Genomic DNA, 25949 nt, shown 5'->3' on the forward strand with positions numbered 1-25949 from the left:
GACACTGGCTAAAGCAGATAAACATCAATTCTAGCAAAGTGATTCACACACCAGTAGTGGGGGATCTATGAACAAGTGGGAAAGAACTACTACAAATTTGGAAGGAATACTGAGACCCAATGATACGATAGAATCAGAAATGAAGTTTAGGGGTAGAAACACAGTCCCAAAGGAATTAACAAATCTTAAGTAATAAAAACAACACCTAGTACTCAATATCTGATACCTTGTAAAAGCCAGTTGCCATAAGCTGGCAAAGCAGAGGAGAGGAGAGACAGCAGGAGGAGAAGGTAAAAGAAATGTATAGTTACTGGTCCTCAAGTTCAATGGGATCTAACACCAATGTCAAGGTTAGAGTGGTTAGAAAGTCAATAATCCCATGGAGAAAGATAAGTGTTCTTATGACCTTACATTCACAAGACATGGGGGAGGCAAAAATGTACCTTGGTTAATTTAATTAATTTATTCCCTAGTGATTTTTCAGAAAAATCAGAGTGAATTGTTTTACCCCAATTATTAATCCACTCAATTCACCCTTAATTCCTCTTCAAATAGCACTTCAAAGCATCTATTTCTTCCCTGCCCCCTCCATAGGGAAGAAAAATCCCCATTTTATCTCACTTTGTTGAATACATTTTGTTCTGCTGTGTTGTGTCTGTCAGATGATACCAGATGGAAACACAATAGTAGAGGAAAGAGAGGTAGATGAGGTGGACTTGAGGCTAGCGAGGCTCACAAGGCATCCTCATGGTCCCACGCCAGGTCCAGTGGGCTCTTGGCTTTGCTGGGCTGGAATCAGATGCCATTCATAGCAGCCTCAATACCCACTGGCCACAGAAGGCTTTGCCTCCCAGAGGTGGCAGAACTGCAGTTGTAGCCAGCAACCTTCTGCCTCAGAGTGCACTGACCAATGATGCTGCATGCCTAGGCAGCAGACTGCCAACTCATGGTATCAGGCTGATGGCATTTTCTACAGTTCCAACTGAAGTGACAATATCTCACACAGACATGTGTTTCACACACAGTAAGAGAATGGAATTTTTTGTTTAATTTCTTTTTATAGTACATGACAACAATATATGGTGGTGAGGTATACTCACCTGACAGAGTTTTGCAGGCCTGATATAATCTTATGAGAGGTCTCAAATTTTCCCATCAAAACAGGGGTGTAGACTTTTCAATTTTGGGGGTGGGTGGGTTATGGGGCTGAACCTGGTCTGGGCCCATACTTATTAATCTATATTAAATTATTTTACTTATGTTTCAAAACAACATATGCCATCAACAATTATTGTATTTATTTTATTTATTTTGGCATTTTTACCCCGCCCTCCCCACGAGCATGTGGTTTAAAACATTTTGCCCATTCAATAGTGTGAATTTCAGTCAAAGAAAGAGGACTCTATACAAGGAGAAGACAGATCTCATGAAGTCCTTCACTGAGACAATTTGAATAATGTCCCGCCGTGGGCTCCTCCGTGGCCCCTCTGGCTGCTGTGGCGGGACTGGCGTGCACCGCGCCGAACCCTCAGCATGCCCTACAGAGCGAGGATCCATCGGAGAGAAGTTCCGAAGACACAGAGGGGCGCAGCAAGCAGGAGCGGGGCTTGAGAACAGATGGGCAGCCGAGAGGCATTGGCAGGATCTTCCTCCCCCCTTCTCAGGGACCGGGACCAGGAGGAGGGGGAAGGGCGCACGTAAGAGCGAGGGGATGGGGCTTACCAGGGGGATCGGGAACAGCAACGCTGCCCACGAAGTCGGCGGGCACCTTGGGCTTCCTGGAAGCGGCCACCCCCTGCGGCTCGTCAACTCAGGGCGGTCTTAGGCAGCACGTACAGGAGGGCGGGACTGTGGGGACTACACCCAATAGGGTTGGAGAAACAGGGGAAGAGCCCTATCAGCAATTAGGGAAGGAAAGGGGAGGGCTGAACACAAGGGTGGAAGGGGATAAAAGCAGAGAACCTGAGAGAGCCAGGGAGGATGTCGGAGGCAACTGGCTCTGTCGGTGAGATAGACCTGTGTACAGCTGTTGACCCCGAGGAGCGGATGGAGGGAAGTGACGTAACTCCCCCATCCCTCCAAATCTGAGGCTCTGGCTTCTCCTGAGGACTTCAGTAACCACGGCAGGCGCCCCTTCCCTGACAGGGGACACCCCCTGGCGTTGTATTTCCTTTCATATACGAATGAAATATCTATTTGTCAATAAATATTTCATTCGTATATGAAAGGAAATACTTCTCTCCCCACCCACCTCCTCATATCTTAACCTGAGTGTGTGACTGGCCCAAGGTCACACACTGTCATTCACAGCTACTTGGGGATTTGAACTCTGGTCTCCCCAGTCTTCGACCAGCACTCTAACAACTGCACCACTCATATACTGGATAATCAGTAGGGATCTCCAAATGCATCTCAGAATCCACAGTAAATACTGGCTTCTCAGATACCCTGACCTGAAGATATAGGAGCATTTGTCCAGTTGAAGTAGGGTCCAGTACAGCAGAATCACCTCCCTTTCTATATTAGGGGAACCAGCTTTATCTCCTTCTCCCCCTATCTACAGGTGCACAGAGACAAAAAAAGAAGAAGAAGGTCTAAAGACAGAAATATTCCCAACTCCTCCATTTCTTTTTCCCTAAAGCTGCAAGTCCCAGGATACCAAAATCGCCTTCACTTACTGCATTTGAACCTCAGGCCTCTGCTCCCTGCCCCTCCCCAACACACATGGATAAAGACAGAAATATTCCCATGTCCTCCATTTCTTCTTTTCTAAAGCTGCAAGTCCCAGGATACCACAAAAAGGCTGGCAGGGTGGAGGCTTCTCCCATGACTGAAACAGGCTTCGTTTCTTCATAGACAGTATTATCCACTGACAGTCCCCTCCCTCTCAAACAAACAAAACTAGGAACTTGTTAAGTTGTGACAAAGACAAACAGTAGTTTCATGATGCTACCTGGCAGCCCAGGAGGGGCACTGCCCCTGCTGGGAAATCCCAGGGGGATCTGAGGCTTTCTACCCCACTGTAGTTTACAGCCCTGCATCAAAGCACCTACTTATCAAGCATGCACCATTTGTGGCTGCCAAGCTGATTGCAGCCCAACACTCATTTATTACAACCTTTGCTTCAGAATCTGCTGGCTTAGGTTGGAAACTGACTAAAGCAAATGAGCACCAATTCTAGAAAAACGATTTCACATGCCACTAGTAGGGGATCTACTTCTGATTTTGCATTTATGAGGGGAAGGGCAGGGGCACCTACTTTTTCCTGCAGAAGGGCCCAGGGTTAATTCCTGGCATCTCCAATTAAAGGATCTCAGATAACAGATGCTGACAGACCCTTCCTTGCCTGAGACCTTGAAAAACCAGTGTCAGGTCAAAGGAGAAAACAAGATGGATTGGTGTTCTAACTCAGTATAAGGCAGCTTCATAGGCAGGCCCGGTTGCTCAATAAAAATCAGACTACCATTTATGCCTGGTGAGCTGCAGTCAGCTTAGCTGCTCATGAACTGACCAGGCTTATCCTATATAGACTGAAGGGGAAGTGAGATAATTGGTATAACATTTGTTTTCATCATGAGAAACAGGTCCCAGTGACAGCAATGACAATAAGTATATGGATTGTCATTGATCAGATAGTAAAAGATCATATCCTTTCTATCTACTAAAACCTAATTTTTGACCGAAATATAGGGAGCAATCTTAAGCAAGTCTACTTGGAAGAAAGTCCTATTTTATTCAGTGGGGCATATTCCCAGGAAAGCATTCTTAGGATTGCAGTAATAGGCTCCAATATATAACATATACAAGTTAGCTGAACTCATAGGATGTGCTATCACTGAACAAAACCATACACTAAAAGCATGATGATTCTGACCAACACATTTGACAGAGCAAGCGGACCTGAAGTTAACTGGAACCTGAAAAAATCAATTAATAAGTAGAATGAGCAAAAATTAATTTGGATATATCAAAAATGTATTTCTCTGAATGGTCTAGCAGCAGACTGCAGTGTTATGATAAACTGCGAACATTTAGTAACAAAGCCTTCTGTGAAGAAGTGTTTGTTCGCATCACACTGAGCAATAGCGCTGATACCATTTAGAAGTTACCTTTATTATTAAAGCAGATAATGAGAAATAGGCAGAGTTTCATTTGCTTAACTCAAACAACACTCCACATTGGGGCCAACCAAAATCTGTGCTACCAAGATAAAATAGAATATACTGATAAAAATTAATCCTACAGGGATCATTACCAATAGATATTAATAAAGTCTGGATATGCAGGCAAGCAAAAAGAAACCCAATCAGTTACAAAATACAGTCGCCTAAATGTATCAAAAGCTAGAACAGTGCAATATTTCAGGATGGGTTTGCTTAATGTAACTGGTTTTGATACCAGCATTTAGTTGTTTTTAAATTGGAAAATGTCAAGTGATTGTGTTAAGCCATCACCCCGATCCATTATCACAGGTTGTCTTTTCATATTACATCTCAGCCTGCCTCCCCTTGTTAAGTAATAAGCCAACAGGATAAGAAAGACAGATATATACTGGTTGAAACACGATAACACTGTTAAATAAGCAGTCTAGTTATCCTTGTAGTTTATCACCAGGAAAACTGGGAAATGCTGTCGCATAGGTGGGTTCTATTAATTAGCTTTAGGATTCTAAAGCAAAACCAGTGGCATGTATTTCAAGATCAATGCAACTGTACTACTCACTTTGATCATTACGTCAAAGACTCCACATCTTTTTGTAATACACTTGTTTCCAGAAGAAAATAAGTCTATAAAACACAGCTAATTCACAGTTCACACGATAAAATAACAGTGATCCATTATAATCAAAATAGCTTGTATTTAAAATTGTACCCTATAGGTACAAATATTTAAAAATTATGAGTAGGTTGGATTGTGCTAAAGAGTCTCCCTAAACCAAGTAGGGGAAGGGAACAAGAGAATTATATATAAAAATAAATGACAGCAATTCGTTTTTAAAAAATAATCTTTTTTATAATAGCGCAATGTAACTTCAATGAAATTTGAAATAAATGACGGCCTTCTGTGTTCACATTTTAAAGTCAGTTTTATGGATAAACCATTTCAAAGGGGCTACTAAATATACAAATATGCAAGTGTCTTACCCTGGATCTTTCTTCCAATTTGGTCATCATAACAACAGTTGCACCCCTTTGTTCCCACATCATTCTCCAGAAGTCTCCAAAAGTTTCAGGGAGGGCTCCTTGGGTTGCAATATAGGCATTCTGCTTTCTATAACCATCTATATAGTTAGCGTTGATATAATCACTGCCTGGTATGCCTACAAAGCAAAATAGGGCAAATTCCTGAAAGTTCACATCATCTCACTTTAATTTTCTGGATAAGATGCAAAACAACTTAACATCCAGTAATCTCCAATTTCATACAAACTCTTTCCACATAACTACTTAAAACAATTCATTTTTTGAAACTTAGTACTAGGATGGCTGGGAATAATCCATTCTTAAGATGAATGACAGTGGTCATACCATTTTTGAATTCTGTGGAGTAGTGAAATTTCCAAGTTTTTTGGTCTCATTTACGACATTAACATATGAGATCTGAATAATGAAATAGTTCTAAAAAGCAAACAAGTTAGCAAACAGCTGTGGCTTCAATAACATTTACTACCAACACAAATTCTCATGTCACCAAATAATATAGTGTTTTCTAATAATTTATGGATCGGTCATAGAACTCTCACTCAATAGCACAGATCTCTGCTGCTATTTTCCTTCCATCATGGAAACTGTCCACTTAGTTTTCCTTTTATTGAACTAGTTACCAATTTATAAGAGAAGCTGCCATCTTATCCCATGACTATTAAGTTCTTTCAGGAACCTATGGTGAGGGACTCTCAAAATCCTTTTGGAAGTCTAAATGTATGATATTTTGGTTTAGACATAATGTGAAATCATGGCCTGTTTGACTGTGGTTAGCTGGTAAAGCCAGCAAATACTGGCTTTACATTCTCCTCTCTGTGCCTGGGACAGTGCTAAGACAACACAAAAACATGGTAAAAACTAGTTAGCAAACCAAATACAGATCTTGGTTTATTAACTGTATTTAGTAGAACAGCCTGGATTAAGACAACCACACTAACTATAATTAGCTCAATTAAACCATGGTTTGTGTGCTGTCTGAACTGAGCCTATGTCTATCCAATTATGTCTATCTTCATCTCTTTTGACACTCTCAAAGAATTTGAAAAGATTTTAAAAAGTGGATCAGCTAAACTTCTCTTTGCATACAGCACACTACACATCCTTGAGTATAAGAACAGAAATACTGAGTGTAAGAACAGAAATTGCCAGTACTGACTAGGGATGGGCATGAACTGCATTTTTGCAGTTCAGTTCATGATTTGTAGCTGAACCATGAAACAATATGCCAGTTTGTGAACTGAATCAGTTCATATCAGTTCGTGAGCTCCTGTTTTCCACTCCCTACAACTTTTCATGGGGAGCATGATTTCCAAACAGCTCCCACTTAGCTGTTTGGTTTAAATGGCTCCCTGCTTTCTGCTCCCTGTGGCTATTCGTGGGGAGCAGAAAGCAGTGGGTTAAATGGCCCCAAGCCATTTAAACAAAACAGCTGTTTTTCATGAAGAGCTGCCACAAACTGCCTCAAAATTCTTGGAAGTTCATGGCAGTTCTTCAGTTTGCGAACGTCACTTCGCAAATCACAAACTGGCCAAAATTCCTGACAAACTTTATTTAGTCAGCCAATTAGTGCCCATCCCTAGTATTAAAAGAGATCTTATTTTTAAGCTATACTTTAATAGATTTTATATGGAGTTTATGTCGTTAACCAAAAGGCAGTTTATAAATATATTACATCTACAAACAAATAAAGATGCAAACAAAACACAGGAAGCTTCCTTGCAAAAGAGTTCCTCTTCATAAGGTAGCCAACCTCCAGGTTGGGCCTGGAGATCTCCCAGAATTACAACTGATCTCCAGACATCAGAGATCAGTTCTCTGGAGAAAGTGGCTGCTTTGGAGGGTATGTATGGCATTATACCGTACTGAGGACCCACTAGTCCTCTTACCCTGCCCCCTGCAGATTCCACTTGCAAATCTCCAGGAATGTCCCAACCCTACTTCCTCATGTTTACCTACCACCTCCTCATGCTTACCTAACACCACTAAATTCCAGGTTCCAAATAATTGTATGGGTGGGGGTACACTTGACTGACAATGAAGTCAAAGGAAAGCTACCTGATCAACAGAATCATGTAGTGCACACACCAGGTAAATGATACTACTTCCAACAGGATTTATACGGATAAGTCCTTTGATCATGATCACCTAGATGCTCATGTATAACAGATCAATCCATGCATGTCTAGTCAGAAGTCCCATTAAGTTAAATGGTACTTATTCCTAGGTAAATGCAGTCTCTCTCAGGTAAGAGGACTACTTGGAAGTTATAAACAGAAGAGATTTTCAACAAATTCATAATGTTTCTGTGGATAATGAGCATGATAGAGATTAATTTTGATACAAAATGGCAAAATTCAACGAAATGCATTACATAAGGGACCACAGGAAATGCTTATACAGCACAGGGATAGTCCAGGGGATGCAGTATTTCTTCATGAGATCAGCAGACACAGACAATGTGTCTTCCCGCCTTATCAGCTTCCTTTCAATGGAAGATAGGTCATGACCTGTCAAGTACTTGAGGGGGAGAGACAACTATGTCCTCCAGTTTATTGAAGAGACCAAATGGGTGAGGAAAGGAAAGTAGCAAATTCATGGGCTGGAAGGGCCATGGGAGAGCAGCAAAGCATCTACTTTGCATGCACAAAGGTTTTAGGTTCAACCCCTGGCACCTCCAGTTGAATGGATCCAATAGTAGGTGGAGTCAGCTCATCTCCAGACTATAAAAATCAGCTCTCCTGACATTGTACCCCACTGTCTTCCCCAGGCTCCAGCCCCAAATCTCCAGGAATTTCCCAGATTGGATATGGCAACCCTACCCCCCATCTCTGTCATTAGCCAGGGGGGATCTGGCACTTTAGTCTGGCAACCAGCAGGAGGGTTGTGGGAGGCAACGTTCTTAGAGAAAAATCAAAATCATTTCTTTTTAAATTTCAAATGTTTAGATTTGCATTGTTTTTGTTGTTGATTCTTTTGTTGCTTTTAGTTCATTTATATGCAGTTGTTGCAAAAATAACGTTGGAATATACATCCGTGTTAATTGGGAGAATTTGGTATAAGGAAAGAAACTGCTGTGAAAAAACAAACCCTCATGGATTAATTTCTAGCAAGGAAAAAACACATGGACATGGATATATTCCAATTAAAACAGTTTAGAAATCCAGTCTCATTCTTCCTCTCCTCCACTCCAGATACAGAAGATCCTAATGACAGAGCAATGATAATTCAGGAGTAAACCAAAAGGGTTGCTGGTCTCATGTGATCACTACTAGAGAAATGCACAAAGGTGTCAGCTGGCTCAATATATGAACGATTCAAAGTAAATGGAAAATCTGAAAGCATAATAGAATAATCTCATTAACAGAACTTTCCTTTTGCTAAAAAATATTATTTTCCCATGTGCCTAATTTTTCATTCTACCACTCAATTATCTTTGAAGGAGACTACTGACCTACTGTGACCCTATTTAAATACCAATATAGTTTGGAAAGGATTTTTAAATTGTATGGATTATTTATGAAGTTTGCTTTGACCTGCAATATCATCCTTGGTGACCCTGAACACCCATAAAGACTTCTAAAATCTGCATAAGCAGTGTCCAACTACAAATGGAATTTGCACAGCTTTTAATGTTGTCGGGAAAGTGATGATTGTTTGCTCAAGATAAGAGAATTCTTTCTAGTTTTCTAAAGTTACTTGTACTTAAGTTCATGGCTGTCATATTAACTGTAGTTGTGCATACCATGTGTACAAAAATGTACAGACCTACATCCCCTGGAAGCCATGAGACTCTCTCTGATCTGGCTGGATACTGAGTGGGGAACCAAAGCAATCATTTTACATCAACAAGTAGTGGGGAGCCAAAGCAATCATGATTTTGGTCTAACAATAGCAAGGTTTCACTTCCAAACCTCCAGGAATTTCCCAAGCTGAAGTTTGCAAACCTAATTCTGAACACGGTAAATGCTTGTAAGGAGTTTAGCTGAGTCCCACAGACCTGGGAAAAATGATTTTGGCTACAAACAGAAGATCTTATATGAAAGACACAGAAGGCCTTCTATCACAGAGTATCCAGTCAGGGCTACAGAGAGATTCCACTATATGCTGATCCAAATTATGTCTCTAATTTTGTAATTTCATACTTGTACACACATACATAAGTGTTCCCCTCATGGATGCACACTTTAATGTGGTGAGAGGGTTTGTGTGTGTCAGCAAAGCTGAGGGCAATACTGTAAGGAATTTAGACTCTGTCAAGAGGCTAAACGCCTAGAAGAGTTACTCAAGGCGGAATGTTCACAGCTGACACACCAGACTAAGATGATCTCCTTCAGGGGTCAACAGTCACATTTGCAGAAGAGAACAGATAGTTCCAATGGTGGTAGGGACAGAGGAATCCTTGAAGAGTAGCTACTGGAAGGTGACACTGACAGAGGCTTTATCATAGACAATGGCAGTGCCACTTCAGCTAACCCTGGTAGATACTGCACAGAAGAAGACAATGGTAAACCACTTCTGATCATCTCTTACCTCGAAAATTCTATGATGAGAAAATCTCTAATGAGGATGCTTTGGTAGTCATTAATTCATAGGGTCACCATATGACACATTTATTAATTCTGATGAAGTGGGCAAACAAACTCATAGTTCACAAAAAACTCATATCACAATAAATCTTTAGTAAGTAAATGGGATGGTGCAGGTTAGCCTGAACTTGTCAGATCTTGGAAGCTAAGTACAGTAGGCCATGGTTAGTACTTGGATTGGAGACCTCCAAGGAAGTCCAGTGTAGTTGCACAGGGGCAGGCATTGGCAAACCAACTTTTAATGACTGTTGCCTTGAAAATCTATGGGGTCTCCATAAGTCGGCTGCGACTTGACAGCATTTTCCATCTCCAAGTAATCAGTAAGAAATCTATTTAAATTTACCCTTGTACCTTTACCTAGCACAAAAACAGGGGCAAACTGATTATGTTGTGGTGCTGTATGAGAAGTACTAAGATTAATGGGAATGATTTTTTGACACATTTCTAAAAGAGTATTTTTAGCTTCATATAACATGAAACTTAATGTCTAAAATAGCAAAGTAGCATTTACAAAGGGGTATTAGATGTCCCACAGATTCAACAACTACCCACTACCTGAACAGTGTTTAAAATGTAGTTAAATCTAAATAATTGAGGGAGGGGAACGAGTTTTAACTTCTGTTCCACATGAGTAACTACTAAAACAGATTAACATTCCAGTACATTGCATGGAAGGGAGAGAAGTATCCTTTTGCTACTTTGATTGATCAGGGGAAAATATTAACTTCCCTGCCCTGCTTCCATTTATATTAATAAGGTTTGCTGCTGTATTACTATTAAGCACATTATAAATTCCCAACCAGGGATGAGAAGGAGTTGAGACTGAGATTGACAAATAAAGTAGGGGGGGAATTAGAAGCAGGGAGAATGAAATTAAGGCATATCATGAGGAGGGGAAAAGTATGGAAAAGCAGAAGAGGAATTAAGAAAAGAGGAAAGGTCATTTATTTTCCAGAACACACTAACAAGGAAGATCTGGCTGAGCAGACAAAACTAAGGAACTTGGTGGAAGGAAAGGAAGAAAGAAACAGATTGCTGAGAACCAGGGCTATTTTTGGGCAGGAACGCACAGGAATGGAGTTCCGGCTGCTTCAAAGTTGGTCACTCCCACTACAGCCAAAACCTCTGCGTGCCTGGCTACAGAGGGAAGGCCTGGAAAGCGACACCCCCCCCCGATGACTCCGAGGCGGGTGGGCCCCTGGAAGAATCAGGGAGGCATTTAAATGACTCCCTGTGCCTTCCCCAGCCTGTCCAAGGGCTGGCTTTCTGGGCTCCCCGCAGCTGCGGGGCGCTCTGGCAAACCAAGGGAAGGCAGTTTAAGCTGCCGTCCCTTCGGGGGGGGGGCTTGCCCGGGCTCCCCGAAGCTGTGGGGCACCCAAGCAAGCCAAGGGAAGGCATGGGTGTGTGGCCTATTATGCTAATGAGCTGTGCTGTCAGGGGTGTGGTCTAATATGCTAATGAGTTTCTGTTGTTGGTTGTGGCCTAATATGCTAATGTTCCTGCTGGGCTTTTTCTTAAAAAAAACCCCCTGCTGAGAACAACAAACTTGTTAGGATGCTGCAGCCAGGCAATGACTCTAAAACCCATGAATGGTGCTGGCTGATGTTGCCTTTCTCCAGTTCTGGCTTGACTGATGGATTTAGCAAGATACTCAAGTATTTCTCACTTTGTACTAGAACAAATTTAGAATCCAGTGGCACCTTTAAGACCAACAAAGGTATGAGCTTTTATGTGCATGCATACTTTTCCACTAAAAATTGCGGAAAGGCCTGGCCAGCAGAGTCAGGGCAGCTGCTACTTATTGTGCTCTGCCTTCCCTGAACGCCTAGTGGCTGCAGTGGAGAACTGCATTAGAAATAGAATAAATCAGAATGCATCCAAGAAATAAAATAAATATTCTGAATGCAGCATGATGCTAACTTCAGGGGCCCTCCAGCTGACTTGAGCTCCAGGAATTTTGTCCCCTCAATATTCCCCCTCTCGACAGCCTTGTATCCAGTTTGCAAACTCAGTGCTAAGCCTTTATTTTAAGAAACCAATTTGGAGTTCACAAACTTTCTGGGTAGATGGTAGCTTCTTCTGAATTTCCTAAATGTGGAAACAGGAGTTAATGATTCAGAAAAAAAAATCATCCAGGCACAATGCCACACATCCTCCATTTATCAAAGATGATGAAACATTTCTGCACTAAGAAGATGAGAGAGAAAATGAGGTCAACAAGAGAAATCTATACCTAGTGGGTATTATAACTGAAAGATGTGGGCCAGGCATGTATAAAAGAAACATTTTTCTACATAAATTACAATAACATTACAAATGTCTAGTAGCGTTCTTTGAAGTATATGTTATTTCAAACATAAAAGTCCTGAAAATAACACAAAGGGTAACAAATGCAAAGAGTCCCCCACTTTTTGTGTACAATGTGGTGAACATCTTTTTGGAAGACTGGCCTATAGCCACAACAACAGAAGTCATAAGGACACATGGCCAGTGCAACATCTAAAGTTTCTCTGATAATCTTTGAATCCCCCCCCCCCAGTGCTACTGGTATAAGAAACAGAAGATATGTCCCCAGGGTGCTATATGTTCCACTTTAATTAGAGCTGGAAAATGCAAGGGTTATAACCAGTCACATTCCTTTCCTATAGTGATTCCAGAAATTCATAAAGAACAAACCAAAACTGAAACCCTTAAAACACTCTCTGTGCAATGAAACCAGATGTTCTCATGTGCCAAGCATGATGACAAGGTCTCTTAGGGGTTTAGCATCACGTTATATTACATCTCAAACCAGCATCCTTAGGATTAAACAAAATAGTGGATATGTGGACTGGCTTATTGTACTTCTAGACGGAAGTGTTTGTAAGTCTTACCCATAAGCCATGTATGGCTGGCCACTAGTGAAGACAGATTGCTGGAGTAGTTATACCATTGGCCCAGCCCAGGAAGGCACTTGTTATTATGGAGTCTGTGCTGTTTCATAGATATGATTGGGTATCCATGCAACTGTTACTGGTTTATTTCATTTTTATCTCAACCTTCCTTCAAGGACGTCTAGGCAACATTCATAGTTCTATTTCTTATTGTGAGGTAGCTTATATCCAATTGGAAGACAGTGATAGTTCAGGGCTGTCTAGTGGGCTTAATCTATCTTTCGTGAAAGTCTTTACAGTCTAAGTACACAGCAAACTGGCTTCCAAATGCACAAATTCTGCATATAGGGAACAATATCTGGTTCTTTGTGCTAGACACTAATGCCATTCTCCCCCCCCCCCATTTACTACACTGGCTTGGAGAAGGTAGTTAGTGGGGAGTGCTGTTAATGAGGAAATTTTTAAAGAAAACTATAGTAAATCACACGAATATACTTCTGCCTAGCGTTGCCAGGTTTGAGATGCCGGCAAGGGGATGGGGGATTGCTCCGGGAACTGGAAGCATCACCCCCAACATGCCGACCTCACTGGAAGTGACACTGTGCACTGTACCTGCATCACCTGGTTTTTGGGCAAAACTCTATGGTAAAATCACCCTAAAACCATAGAGGTTTGCTCAAAAACCAGGGTGTCCCCCCCTGACATCACCGACATGCCTATATCACTTCTGGGTGATGTAGGGATGTCACTCAACATTGCTGTTTTCGGAGGATTTCCCCTTTGCCATACATACATCCGGCCACCAATGAGTAGGAGCCCACAAAACGGGGGATCCATTGCCCCCAACTGAGGACTGGCAACCCTACTTCTGCCTTGCTCCTAGAGATGCCCATGTTTATTATCCACCCTCTTGGGGAAAAGAAAACCCTTTTGTGTAGACTATTTTAACTCCCTTTAACATAGTTTAATGCTAAATAAAACAACCCAACCTGAGGAAAACAGAACCAGCTACTGATTGATGTTAAATACAGAGATGCCATCATTTTAAAGGGTCGCTTCTCTTACCTCTACCCCCATGCCATCCTGGGGGGGAACCCTCTGGGCAACACTGTAACACTAATAAACAGATGGTGCAGGCAGTTTGAATAAATTTTGTTCGCTACCATAGCTTGAAGGCATCTTTACCCTCAAGTACAACTATTGCCATCATTACTTAAATTTGGGAACAGTCAGAGATGCCAGTTATTCTGGTATGCGTATTTCTTTGTAAAGATGTATGTTAGGAAGGGGACAATGGACCAAATTAAAGTAACACTGATGTGTTTGATTGGTGAAACTAAGCACTGAATTTGGCTATAGTGTACACAGTGTACGAACACTTCCCAGATGGGACATGGCTGTGATCTACTTTAAGGAACAGACACCTAGTTACATAACAACAGTGTAGCTATTAACCATTCATACATCACCTCTTTTCCTTCTTGATCATGGAAGAAAACCCATAATCACCCCAGATATCATATATCTCATTCTGAACAATGCCATGGTATATGAAATAAAAAATCCAAAAAATAGAGCCAGGGACAGATAGGGGAAATTTCTCTACAAAAGTCTGAAATGTAAAGGGGGGGGGTAAAACTCCCCCAAATATAAGAAACAACACTTGTAGTTTTAAGAAAAGAATGGCCACTGAGACTACCTCGGGGACATTTTAGGGATTGCTAGGCAACCACAACAGTATTGTCAAGCCTTGGTTTTTGTAAAGCAAAGCTTCAAGGGAGGGAGTAGGGGTGGACTTGAACGCAAAACAACTGTAGCAAAGGTCCCATACCCTTTCCCAGTCATGTCCACTGATGGAGGAGGCCTTGCAAGGGACAGGCCAGGTGGCAACCACTGAAGATTCATTACCCATATGGGATTTCATACCCAGATAGACTCTGTAATTGCGGCAGCAATAAAATTGAATCTGTGGACTCCTGCTTGATTGCCCCAAATTTTCAGGTCTAAGAGATGAAATGATGTCCCCTTTATTTAATCAGGACTTCCTCTCTCCAGAAGCAAAATCATCCTGGCTACTTAGGAGATAAAGACAAACAAACTACCCTGCATGTAGCAAAATTTCTAGCAGCTGTTGTCAAATCACATGACAACTTTTGTAGTAGCAACCTTTAAGTTCTATGTTTTCCCGTGGGACAAGGTTTATGATGGGACGAGGGTTTGCTGTTTATGACTCTGTTTGCAAAAACAGTAAAAAGTAATAAATAAATTACCCATGTAACTTGGCTGGACCCAACACCAGTGGCCACTGCACAGCTTGGTCATACTTTTCCTGGGGAAGATGTTTCCAGGAGACTGCAGAGTTGCAAACCTTCTGGTGGGATCTGGAGACCTCCTGAATTACAACAGATCTCTAGACCACAGAGACCCATTCTGGAGGATGGATTCTGTGGCCCACAAAGCTCCTTAAACCCCACCCTCCCCAGTCTCCATGTCCCAAATTGCCAGGAATTCCAAAGCCGTGAGTTGGCAATACTAGGAGGCAGGTAGGAGGGAAAGCTGAAGACAGGACAAAATGTAAAGATAGGTTGGCTGGTTGGTATGAAGAAGAGAAGCAGAGAAAGGGGAGAGGCTATGGGGACTACAGGGATAGAGGAAATAGTGGGGAAGAGTAGAAAAAGATGCCTTCCAAAAGTGCTTACAGATCCCCTGTTCGTTAGGCTGTAATTCCCATAATTATTGCACAATAAACAAACATTTTTGTTGTTCCAGAGGTATCACAACTACTTTTCTTATAACAACATTCCCCCATTTTATCTTCCAGCCTCTCTTTCTTACTCACATGTACTCAATGCAATATTTACACATGCATAATTTTTCAGTACAATATCACCACTACAAGAGACTGGAGATCATAAGAATCCCTCTTCCCGTGGCTACTGATTTACTACAAATGCTTTAATGAACTGTGCTAAAAAGGCTCTAAAACGAGCCAAATATTTTGTGTGTACAAAGGTAAATGAAATGAGAGTCACACAAAGGGGCTGGTAATGCAGACCTCAGCATTCTTCTTTTTGATTTACTGGGGAAAAGTTGTCATCTTAAATAGCTTTAATTAGACTTCACACTTTATTTGCAGACTGAAATCACATCATGAAATTGTTTCAAGTCTTGACAAAGGCTAAGTACTGCACAATCTCCCCATTTAAGACAAATTAAACCATAAACCTTTGTTTCAGCAATGCTTTCCTAGGAAATGTGCAATTAAAGTATATTTTAAAAGAGAGTTTGAAGTAATAGGATTAAGCTCCATAGCGCTTGTAAACAATTACCTTCAGAAAATACGATGAATGCACAAAGAAAATGAAGATGCAATGCTAGTGGAAAACAATGTTTTTTTTTAAAAAAACTAAGAGATGAAGTGAGCAAGAGCAAACATTATTGCAAATAAAAAATGATCTTTGTGAAGAGACTGGCTTGAAAGAAGGTATGTACTGGTAAGGAGATCAGTAAAGTTGAAAGCTATCATGATAAAACATTGCAAGTGCAAATTCATTTAAAAAACTGTGTCCGTAATAAACACTTTAATAATAAACAATGGGCTGGATGTACACAGTTTTGGGGAAATGTACAGTAGATAAGCACATTTTAAAATTACTGTGTACACATGGAGAAAAGCAATAGAATTTCATGAAATTTTGGCTAGGAAACAATGCTCCCTCTCAGCTCTGGAGTCTTGTGAGCAAAAATTCTACTTTGTGAGCTACTGGCGTTAAAGTTGTGAGTGATTTGTCTACTGCATAAATTAGTTTGCTCTGCAGCCATCCTTCCTGAGCTAAGACAAAAATGTGTGACCTGGAAGCTAGAAACCTGTGAGCTGGCTCACACTAACTCAGCTTAGAGGGAACACTGCTAGGAAACCCAAATTCCTTGTATGGAAAATACTGAGAGATGATCTGCATGAAACTCACTAGGTTACACATAATACATGGCTGCAAACACACATTATTTATATTTGTATCTCATACCTTCTCCATGAAGTTCAGTACAATGTCTATGAGGTATATGGCCCTTTTTACCCTTGTAATAGCCTCCATCTCTAGTTCCAGCTCCTGCCAACCTAGCAGTTCGAAAGCAAGAAATTGCAAGTAGATAAATAGGTACCACTTCGGTGGGAAGGTAACAGCGTTCCATGCGCCTTGGTGTTTAGTCATGCCGGCCACATGACCACGGAAACGTCTTCGGACAGCGCTGGCTCTTCGGCTTTGAAACGGAGCACTGCAACCCTAGAGTCGGATCGACTGGCTTTTGACCAAGGGAACCTTTACCTTTTAAGGGTACTTTATATTGAGTGTGGCTTGCTCAATCCCACCTAGTAAACGTTAAGGTTGAACAGAGATTTGAGTTCAGGTCTCCGTGGGTCTAGAACAGTGCTCTATCTTGTGGCTTTCTCGCACTTTCACAAAATGGAATTGGACCCCATCCAGAGCCAATTCCAGCAGTTTGCTAAATAACCCACTACGTTCTAATGACTACTTAATGGATAATTTAAAGCACCCAAATGCTGACCTTAAGCCCATTTATTTCAGTGGAAAATCCCTATTAGGATAAAATAAAAGTCCTGAAATACACATTCTGGCCTTGGCATATTTGGCTAAATTCCTTAATATATTTTTTCTGTAACTACTTCAAAGGCATATTTCCATGGTAACCACAAAACAAATGCAGCTGTGAAATGAATGTAATGCTGGGCAGCCTATATATTTTCATATTTGGAATGTTTACTGTTTCTTCACAGGCTGACAATATAGTACAATAAAGTCTCCAAGCTTGGAAAAAAGAATTCACCACATTGCAACCCTGTGTTTTAAAATTTAGTATCTTAGAAATGAAAAAGCAACTAGATTTTGTTAATGTCACATATAACCAACCTAAAAGCAGCCTATATACCACAGAACCAAGGAGGAAATAGAGCTGCCTCCTCCTCCTTCTCTTCCGCTCTCAAAATTCCCCTTTGCATCCCCTTTCAGTACTACCTATGGTTAGTATGGTATTTACATCAAGTGGAAATGTGGGCCATAGTTAGCTTCAAATAAGCATTTTGAGACACAGTTGGAAGAAAGTTTTAAAAGAACTGAAGCTAAATGCCTGGTGTTTTAGCTGCTGGGCTTATGAAAGTTTTGGGTTCAATGAGAGATTTAAATTTTTTTCAGCTACCTAGGTCTGCTGCTCATTTGCACTCTGGGGGGGGGGGTGGCTCTCTATATAGCTGTGGCAATTGCATTGCTCAAAATCTTCTCTCAGACTTTCTGTCCTATGGGAATACTTCCTTCCTTTCAAACTTGGACATGGAATATTTGGATGTGGATAAACACTGAATAATTCAAATAAGGATTTTACCATTGCAGTTGCTTTGTTGTGAATTTTGGTATATAAGGGCCAATTCATATGTGTTTTTTTAAGGGTGGATTTTCCATATGATTAATTTTTTTGGCACGGGAACTGCTCTTATGAGTGGCCAAACAAATCCATGACATGTGTCAAAATCTTGATTCATCACTTCCTGGCACATCATATTTGAAAGGTTTTTTTCCAAGAGACAGTCCAGTGTACATAGTGTGTGTCAAAATATCAACAAAATTAGCCATTACATACTGAAACTCAACAAATTATGCTATCATTGAATAAAAATGGTTTTACAGAAACCAGCCCTGAGTTTGGAGTTTGCATTAAACACTCATGATAGACTGGGATTCCGCCCCCCCCCCCCAGCAGCCTTATGTACCGGTATCATGACTCCCTACATTCACTGTAAAGCTACCTTTAATTCTGACGTATATATTATCACCATAGTAGAAGTGCAGCGAAATAAATCAGAGCAACTTTTTTCATGGATCTCTGATAGCAAATGTATGAGTACACAGAGGTTAACAGCCGCTCCTCTGGTGAAACCTTGTTCATTCGTACCATTGTTTATTGTTTGTTTTTAATGTAAAATGATGCTTCTTAGTGATGTTACCAAATCTGCAATTCCTAGGTTCCATGTATGAATTTTTGTGACTGTTTATACTTGCATCCAATCTGACATGGGCTTTAAGATCTGAGGGCTCTTCTCTCACTGGGTCTATAATCTGAGCCAAAGAAGAATTCCTCCCCCCTTTCCTCTTCCTCCTTATTTCTATCTTTTCCCCACTCACGTACTTACCTGGCTGCTGCTGAAGAGGGAGTTACAAGCAGAGAGGTATGTGGACCTTCTTTCATTCTCCCTCTAGAAATCTGTATGTTTAGAAAACCTGGGAAATGGAGTTTCTGTGAAGATGGCTGATGTCTAGGAATGTCATGTGCTTTGAACATTACATTCCTATGGCTTCTAGTTCCTGCACACAAACTCTCTTCCACTCTGTTGCTGTCACTAAAACAGTGGTTACTGTAGTGGCAGGAAGTGAGAGAGTTTGGGGAAATTCACAAATTTGGAGGTTGGTTTGGGGACTCAGCAGATTGGGGAACAGATTTGGAAACAACTTTACACTTACTATGTCATTGGGAGTGTAACAGTGTTTCCAATTTCAGAACTGGGCTTGGGAAAACAACAGCCAGGTATTTTCCAATTATGGGGCAAAAAATTTAGTTCAGCTGAACATAATTCTGAATTTAGCTGTGGAGAGTCTGGCCATCCCTTATTGCTTTTCCTTCAAAAAAGTTTTTGGGTCGCTCATATATTTTGAATGCAGCTTTTTCAAATTGGCCTTTCTCTCTTACTCAGATTTTTTCCTGATAACTTCTAGGGGAAATTAGTGTTTTAATCAAAAATTGCCTTTTTAATGTACAACTTCTTCTGAAATGATAAACAATTTTGAAGACTAACACAAATCAGTATTCCTAGATTTTCCTAACAAGAGAATGCTCTACTGTTAGACAGGTGGTAAAAGTGCAAACCTCAGTTACCATGTTAAGGTTTGACCCTGCAAAAGTTTCAATTTTGTTTTTGTGTGTGGATAGCTGAAATTCTAATGTACATATGGGGTAGCATTTGGACTTGACAGTTTCATGCAAGGGAATATAACTGAACCTGCCAAAATGCAATCAATATAATTTCAATAAGCATTACAAGTCGAAGAAATGTAAATAGATTACTACATGCAAATTTTTTTCAAGGCATCATTTAAATTTTCTAATATATTTGGAAAAGCTGTATCTGTTATCAAAGCCTCTGATATGCAGCTGCAATAAATTAGGCAGAGATATAAGGCTCAAGCGGTGGGATTGTGTTTTCCTTCAGTAAGCATTTATTTAGCTCTGTGTAACGCAGAGAACTGATTATGCCTACAAACAGTCTGTGCTCTAGCCCATGCCTGCTTGTTTTGGGCAATCCCAGATAAGGTGCTGTTTATATAACTGCAGATTAAATGCTGTACAATTTAACATGCAGTTTATGATGGAGGGAGGAAGGAACGATGATCTGTGCAAGTAGCTAAGCCACTTGAAAGGATCTTCTTACATGGATCTATGTCAAAAGCTGCCCCCTTTGTCTCAGTGAGCAGTTAATAGACTGGTGGGTTTTGAAAGAACTGTTTGATGGATAATTCAATGCTGCCTAAGGTTTTCTTTGGGAATTTTTTCTATGTTGGAACTAACACTTCACCATCTGGTGAATTCGGATTGGTGAATGATGAATGTGGTAGAAATCACATCATCCATAATGTACAGTTTGCAGTTAATTTAGGTCCTGGTACAAAACTGAATACTGTAATCTGTAATAAACTTTCCAGGAAATCTACACCCGTGTTATCAGTGATTTTTGAACCTATCCTTCTAAGATTGAACACAGTGGCTTTCTATAGCTCTCTTCCACAAAATCTCTAAACTAGTGATCTTGGAAATCTAATCTCAAATTCCCTACATGCAGGAATATAGACTGAGATATGAACACTTAACAGAAGGAAATCTCTGCATCCTTCATGGAAACCATGGATATAAAAATTACTTTGCATGTAGGTGGATCAATGCTCCAAATAATCAACCACAGTTACTCATTCTGATGCCTGGACAGATGTCTGTCAGGGTCTCTCTACCATCAGGTACCCATTAAATGACAATGTACTGAATCTGTTTTCTAGCTCTTCATGAATAGGCACATTTACAAAGCAAACAGATAGCTCCTTATACCAGAAAGCTTACACTACAACCTATCTCAAAATAATCCCATAATTTTACATAACACAAACAGTTAACAGTTCATCTGGAATCTACCGCTACCTTGCAAGGGACATTTACTCTGTTTCTTTTGTTACATAATGTTTTAGATAGATATAATGTCTCTGATAAATAGTGGAAAGTGAAAGGAAGTATTATCAACAGCAAGAATGTAGGATCTCTGTTTTGATTGGGCACTTCCAATTGAAAAACAAAATGAGACATGGGCTTCCGTAGTCTCTTGGCTCTTTTGATCCTAGCTCAGTTAAAGAGTTACATGTACACATCATATAAATTAAGTTTTATAATGAAGAATTAGAAGATCAAATGACTTTTTGTTCATTTGTTTTAAATTTTATTTGGTTTCATTAACTTACCTTCTATAGCCGACAGGAGAACTCGAGAATGGTCATAAGCTATAACATTCGCATATCTATTCTTTGGTTTATTTACTTCCAGGTTAGAGTGCTCCCATGTGAATTGCTGGCCTGGGTCAATTGACTTAGAAAAAAAGAAAGGAAGGAAGGAAGGAAAAAAATTAGAAAGGAATAGCTGTTATTGGCTGCATTTTTTATTCTAGAGATATTTATGTTTTATAAAAGGTGTAAATCTGATAATTATTTATATACCATAATACTGCTTAAAACAGTCAGCCATGGGACTCATTCCACTGCAGTTAGTCATACTGACACTTATTGGCTATCACCTTTAGTCACCTGCCTTGCTCAGAGTTCAATTTGTTCTTATACAAAATGAGACAAAAATCAATGTACAAGATGCTTTATTTCTTCATGAAAGATAGGTGTATATGTTTGTGGAAGGAAGGGAAGCACAGAACAAAATTGACGGAGAATAATGGAAGGTCCATGGGTGACTATAATACACTGGTTTCTAGCCCAAGTTTTATAGATGGTTAGGAAAGTCAAAAGAAGTATTGAAGCAGCAATTTCACACACACACACACACACACACACACACAGATTTCTGCAGCGCCATATTAAAGGGAGTATAAGATTAGTACTGATATCTAAACAAAAGATGGGTCCATGTTAAGAAATGTTGCCATAGGCAGAAGCAATTCCCATACCACTGACCAAAAAGTGATGAGCACTCATTCAAACCATAGACTTTTGCCCCAAAAACAGAGCGTCACCCCCCAATGTCACCGACATGCCTACATCACTTCTAGGTGACGTTGGCACATCGCCCAACATTGCTTGGGGTGGTGGTGGAATTTCATACACACAGGAGCCCACAAAAGCAGGGGATCCCCCCCTTGAACTGGGGAATGGCAACCCTACTGTCAAGAGAGAGATGATCAAATCTCCTTTCAGGCTTTACTTGAGAGCCAGATTTATTTATTTATTTTATTTTATTTACTATATATATTGAAGTAATCCACACATAACATTTACCTTCTTAAATATTTTCTGTTAAATAAATCTTTGCTGTTCATCTCTGTCTGTGTCTTGTTTGCCAAGGCCCAGAAGGTCAGACCAAAACCAATGGATTGAAATTAAATTGAAACAGTGTTCAGCTAAACATTAGGAAGAACTTCCTGACAGAGCAGTTCGTCAGTGGAACAGGTTTGCTTGGGAGGTGGTGGGCTCTCCCTTTTTGGAGGTTTTTAAGCAGAGGCTAGATGGACATCTGACAGCAATGCTGACTGTGAATTTAGGCAGATCATGAGAAGGAGGGTGGGAAGGGATGAGCCAGTATCAGCTCTCATGGCCCTTTCTTACATACCCAGGGTAATGCTGATTGCCACTTTGGGGTCAGGAAGGACATTTTCTCAGGGCCAGACTGGCCGGAGATCCTGTAGGTTTTTTGCCTTCCTCTGGGTGTAGAACAGGGGTCACTGGGAGAATGGGGTGGTGTGCATAGTTTATACGCCACCAATCCTTTATTCAAAGCTTGTGTTCCCCTTTTTATTTGATTGTGGGCATTTGGGGTTTAAAGGACCTATAGGAGAGGCTAGAGTGGGAGAGTGGGCATTCTTCAGTCCAGAAGGCAGTAGCCTTAGAGCCTCCAACCCTCTCACCTCATATCCACTATAACATACTTCCTACACTTGCTATCTGCTTTAAAGGATGTGTGTGCATGCTTAACTTTTACCTATTGCTCTTGTGCTGAAATTCTCCCTTGCCCAGCTACTTTGGGGTTCTAGTCCTGTTATTTCCTAAGAATAATTTTCCAGTGAAAAAGCAGTCTAAGATTCTATGCAGCTTAAAATGTACTGTTTGGCTCTTAGTCCCTTTGACCTTGAACAGTCTCAGCATTATCTTAGAACTAGCAGGGCAAATATATAAGCATGTATATCTCCTTGTGCTAGCAAAATGCAGACAGTCACTGCTTTGTGCTATACCGGGACACAGCATTTATGTCATAGATACAGCCATCTGCTGTACATCCAAAACAGGGTAAAGAGACCATGGCGGGGATGGATAGAGGAGAGTTGGTTAGCTAGTTCTCTTTATAGTCCAAGAAATCAAGACTATATATTGTACTGGCACAGGATTGTACACACAAGACATGAGCAACAAGTGTAAATCTAACACCTTCAGGCATGCTTTTGAATGTCTCTTCCCTGACATTTCACCCGCCAATTTCCTGTTTTGCTCTTGCCTTTCCCTTGCATGTATAAAACTCCTGATTCTTTATTTGCACCATTTTCTATCTCCTCTCAAAAATGTATGCATTTTTAACATTCTTTTTGGATCAATAAATCAACATTATATATTACATGCATACTAGATGTATAAATTACAAATTCTACAGATAATGTATACATTCCATATTAAAAAACTGTACACCATACAGCCGAATCTATGCAGCAGGCAAAAGTCAGATAATGAAAACAGCTGATAAAATATAGATGAATATAAAAAGAAGTGAAATAGACATCTCTAGGGATTCACTCATTCCTGTATGCACTACAGAACCACCCTGTTACCAGAGACCATCCAGATTGATAAAATTGTCATTAGTTCAGTAGTCATGAGCCACGCATCAGGAACACAACAGCACAGTACCAAGCACTCATTGATACATATGTTGACATTATGCAGTTCCATACCCCTAGAACTAGAGTAACGGGGAACAACTGCTGAAGGACACACAGCGTTATAATCACAAACAGGAGCCCTTGAATATAATGAGCACAAACACACACCTTGTGACAGTACAATATCCTCCTAGTAGATGAGGAGAGTGACTACATGACACTGCATCTCCAATGAAGACCTCTGAATTTACTTGAAATCATCCCCCCAAAATGACCAAATGTAGAGCCTACCTCGAGAAGAAAGGAACTGGGCAGCTGAAACTACTTTGATTGTGATGACACTAGATGCAGGACTGCTGGGAACCACCATGGGCCCCTGAACAAAGATTCCATATGCCCCCCACCAAATATCATAACAAAATGAACAAATCAATGGCTTGCTGTTATCATGAATGGTCCGCCGTGACCTCCCCACCACAGTTGAGACAGTAATGGAACTCGACGCTCCACGCAGGTCTTCTTGTCAAGCTTTCGATTATTTCAGTCCACTCAGCCTAGAGGAGGTTGACAAATTACTCTCAGCTGTGCGTCCAACCACTTGTAGCCTTGATCTGTGCCCATCATGGTTAATTAAAGCGGGTCGTGATGGTCCACGAGGTACACTATGGCAGATCATCAGTAAGTCCCTTGTTGAGGGACTGTTCCCTAGCTCACTAAAGGAAGCAGTGTTCCGCCCTCTCCTGAAAAAACCATCTTTGGACCTGGCTGAATTTTGGACCCGGTGTCCAACCTGCCCTATCTGGGCAAATTGATTAAGAGGGCAGTGGCAACTCAGCTGCAGAGTTCTTGGATGACACCTCCACACTAGATCCTTTCCAGTCCGGTTTCTGACCAGGCCATGGGACAGAGACGGTCCTGGTCGCCCTCACAGATGATCTTCGGAGGCACCTGTATCAAGGCGGTAAGGCAGTGTTGTTGTTAGATCTGTCGGTGGCGTTCGACATGGCCAACCATCAACTACCGACCCACTGCCTCGCCTACACTGGGATTTGGGGGTTTGCCTTGCAGTGGCTCTCCTCGTTCCTTCAGGGCTGGGGACAAAGGGTGGCACTGGGGGAACAGCTGTCCCGAAGGCACCCGCTTGTTTGCGGAGTGCCACAAGGGGCAGTACTCTGCCTGATGTTATTTAACATCTACATGTGCCCCATTGCCCAGATTGCCCAAAGGTATGGGTTGGGTTGTCACCTGTGTGCAGATGACACCCAGCTCTATCTGTTGTTGGATGGCCAGTCAGAGTCTAGTCTGGGAGATCTGGACCTGGCGTTGAAAGCCGTGGCTGATTGGCTTAGACTGAGTCGATTGAAATTGAATCCAATGAAGACGGAGGTCCTGTGTCTGAGTCGGAGTGGGCCAAGGTTAAGGATCCCTCTCCTGACCTTCGATGGGGCACCATTGGTGCCAGTGCTGGAGGTTAGGAGTTTGGGAGTGCTTCTGGATGCCTCCTTAACAATGGAGGTCCAGGTAGCAGCCACCGCAAAGTCTGCCTTTTACCACCTGTGGCTGATTAAGCAGTTGGTTCCCTTCCTTGAACGCAATGACCTGGCAACAGTGATCCATGCAATGGTCACCTCGAGACTGGATTACTGCAATGCTCTCTACATGGGGCTGCCCTTGTCCCAAATCCGGAAGCTGCAGCTGGTGCAGAATGCAGTGGCAAGGCTGTTGTTTTGTTTCTCTATGTGGGAGCACATCCAGCCTGCCCTAAAAGCACTGCACTGGCTGCCTATAGCATATCGGATTCGGTTCAAGGTGCTGGTTCTTACCTTTAAAGTCCTATATGGTCAGAGACCTACTTACCTAAGGGACCACCTTTCCCCACATATCCCCCAGAGAGCACTAAGATCGGGGTCCCAACATCGTTTGGCCCTTCCAGGTCCTAAAGAAGCCAGGCTAGCTGTGATGAGGGCCAGGGCCTTTTCTGTGGTAGCCCCGTACTGGTGGAATGAGCTCCCGGAGGACATCAGGGCCCTGCAGGACCTTTTACAGTTCCACAGGGCTTGTAAAATGGAGCTCTTCCACCAGGCTTTCGATT

The 25949-nt window shown here is 41.4% G+C and overlaps 1 protein-coding gene across 1 annotated transcript in view; it reads right to left on the reverse strand.

Annotated features, from left to right (window-relative positions):
• The window catches only part of PTPRD (protein tyrosine phosphatase, receptor type D), a 260249-nt gene that overhangs the window by 76987 nt on the left and 157313 nt on the right, over positions 1-25949 (reverse strand). Inside the window, exons 25-26 of the mRNA XM_015424064.1 lie at positions 21231-21354; positions 5145-5320 (exon numbers count right to left, since the gene is read on the reverse strand). Coding sequence (XP_015279550.1) covers positions 5145-5320; positions 21231-21354 — 300 coding nt within the window. The remainder of the gene's footprint in view (positions 1-5144; positions 5321-21230; positions 21355-25949) is intronic.

Source organism: Gekko japonicus, unplaced genomic scaffold (genome assembly GCF_001447785.1).
Source record: "Gekko japonicus isolate JY-2015 unplaced genomic scaffold, Gekko_japonicus_V1.1 scaffold701, whole genome shotgun sequence".
Taxonomy (NCBI): Eukaryota; Metazoa; Chordata; class Lepidosauria; order Squamata; family Gekkonidae; genus Gekko; species Gekko japonicus.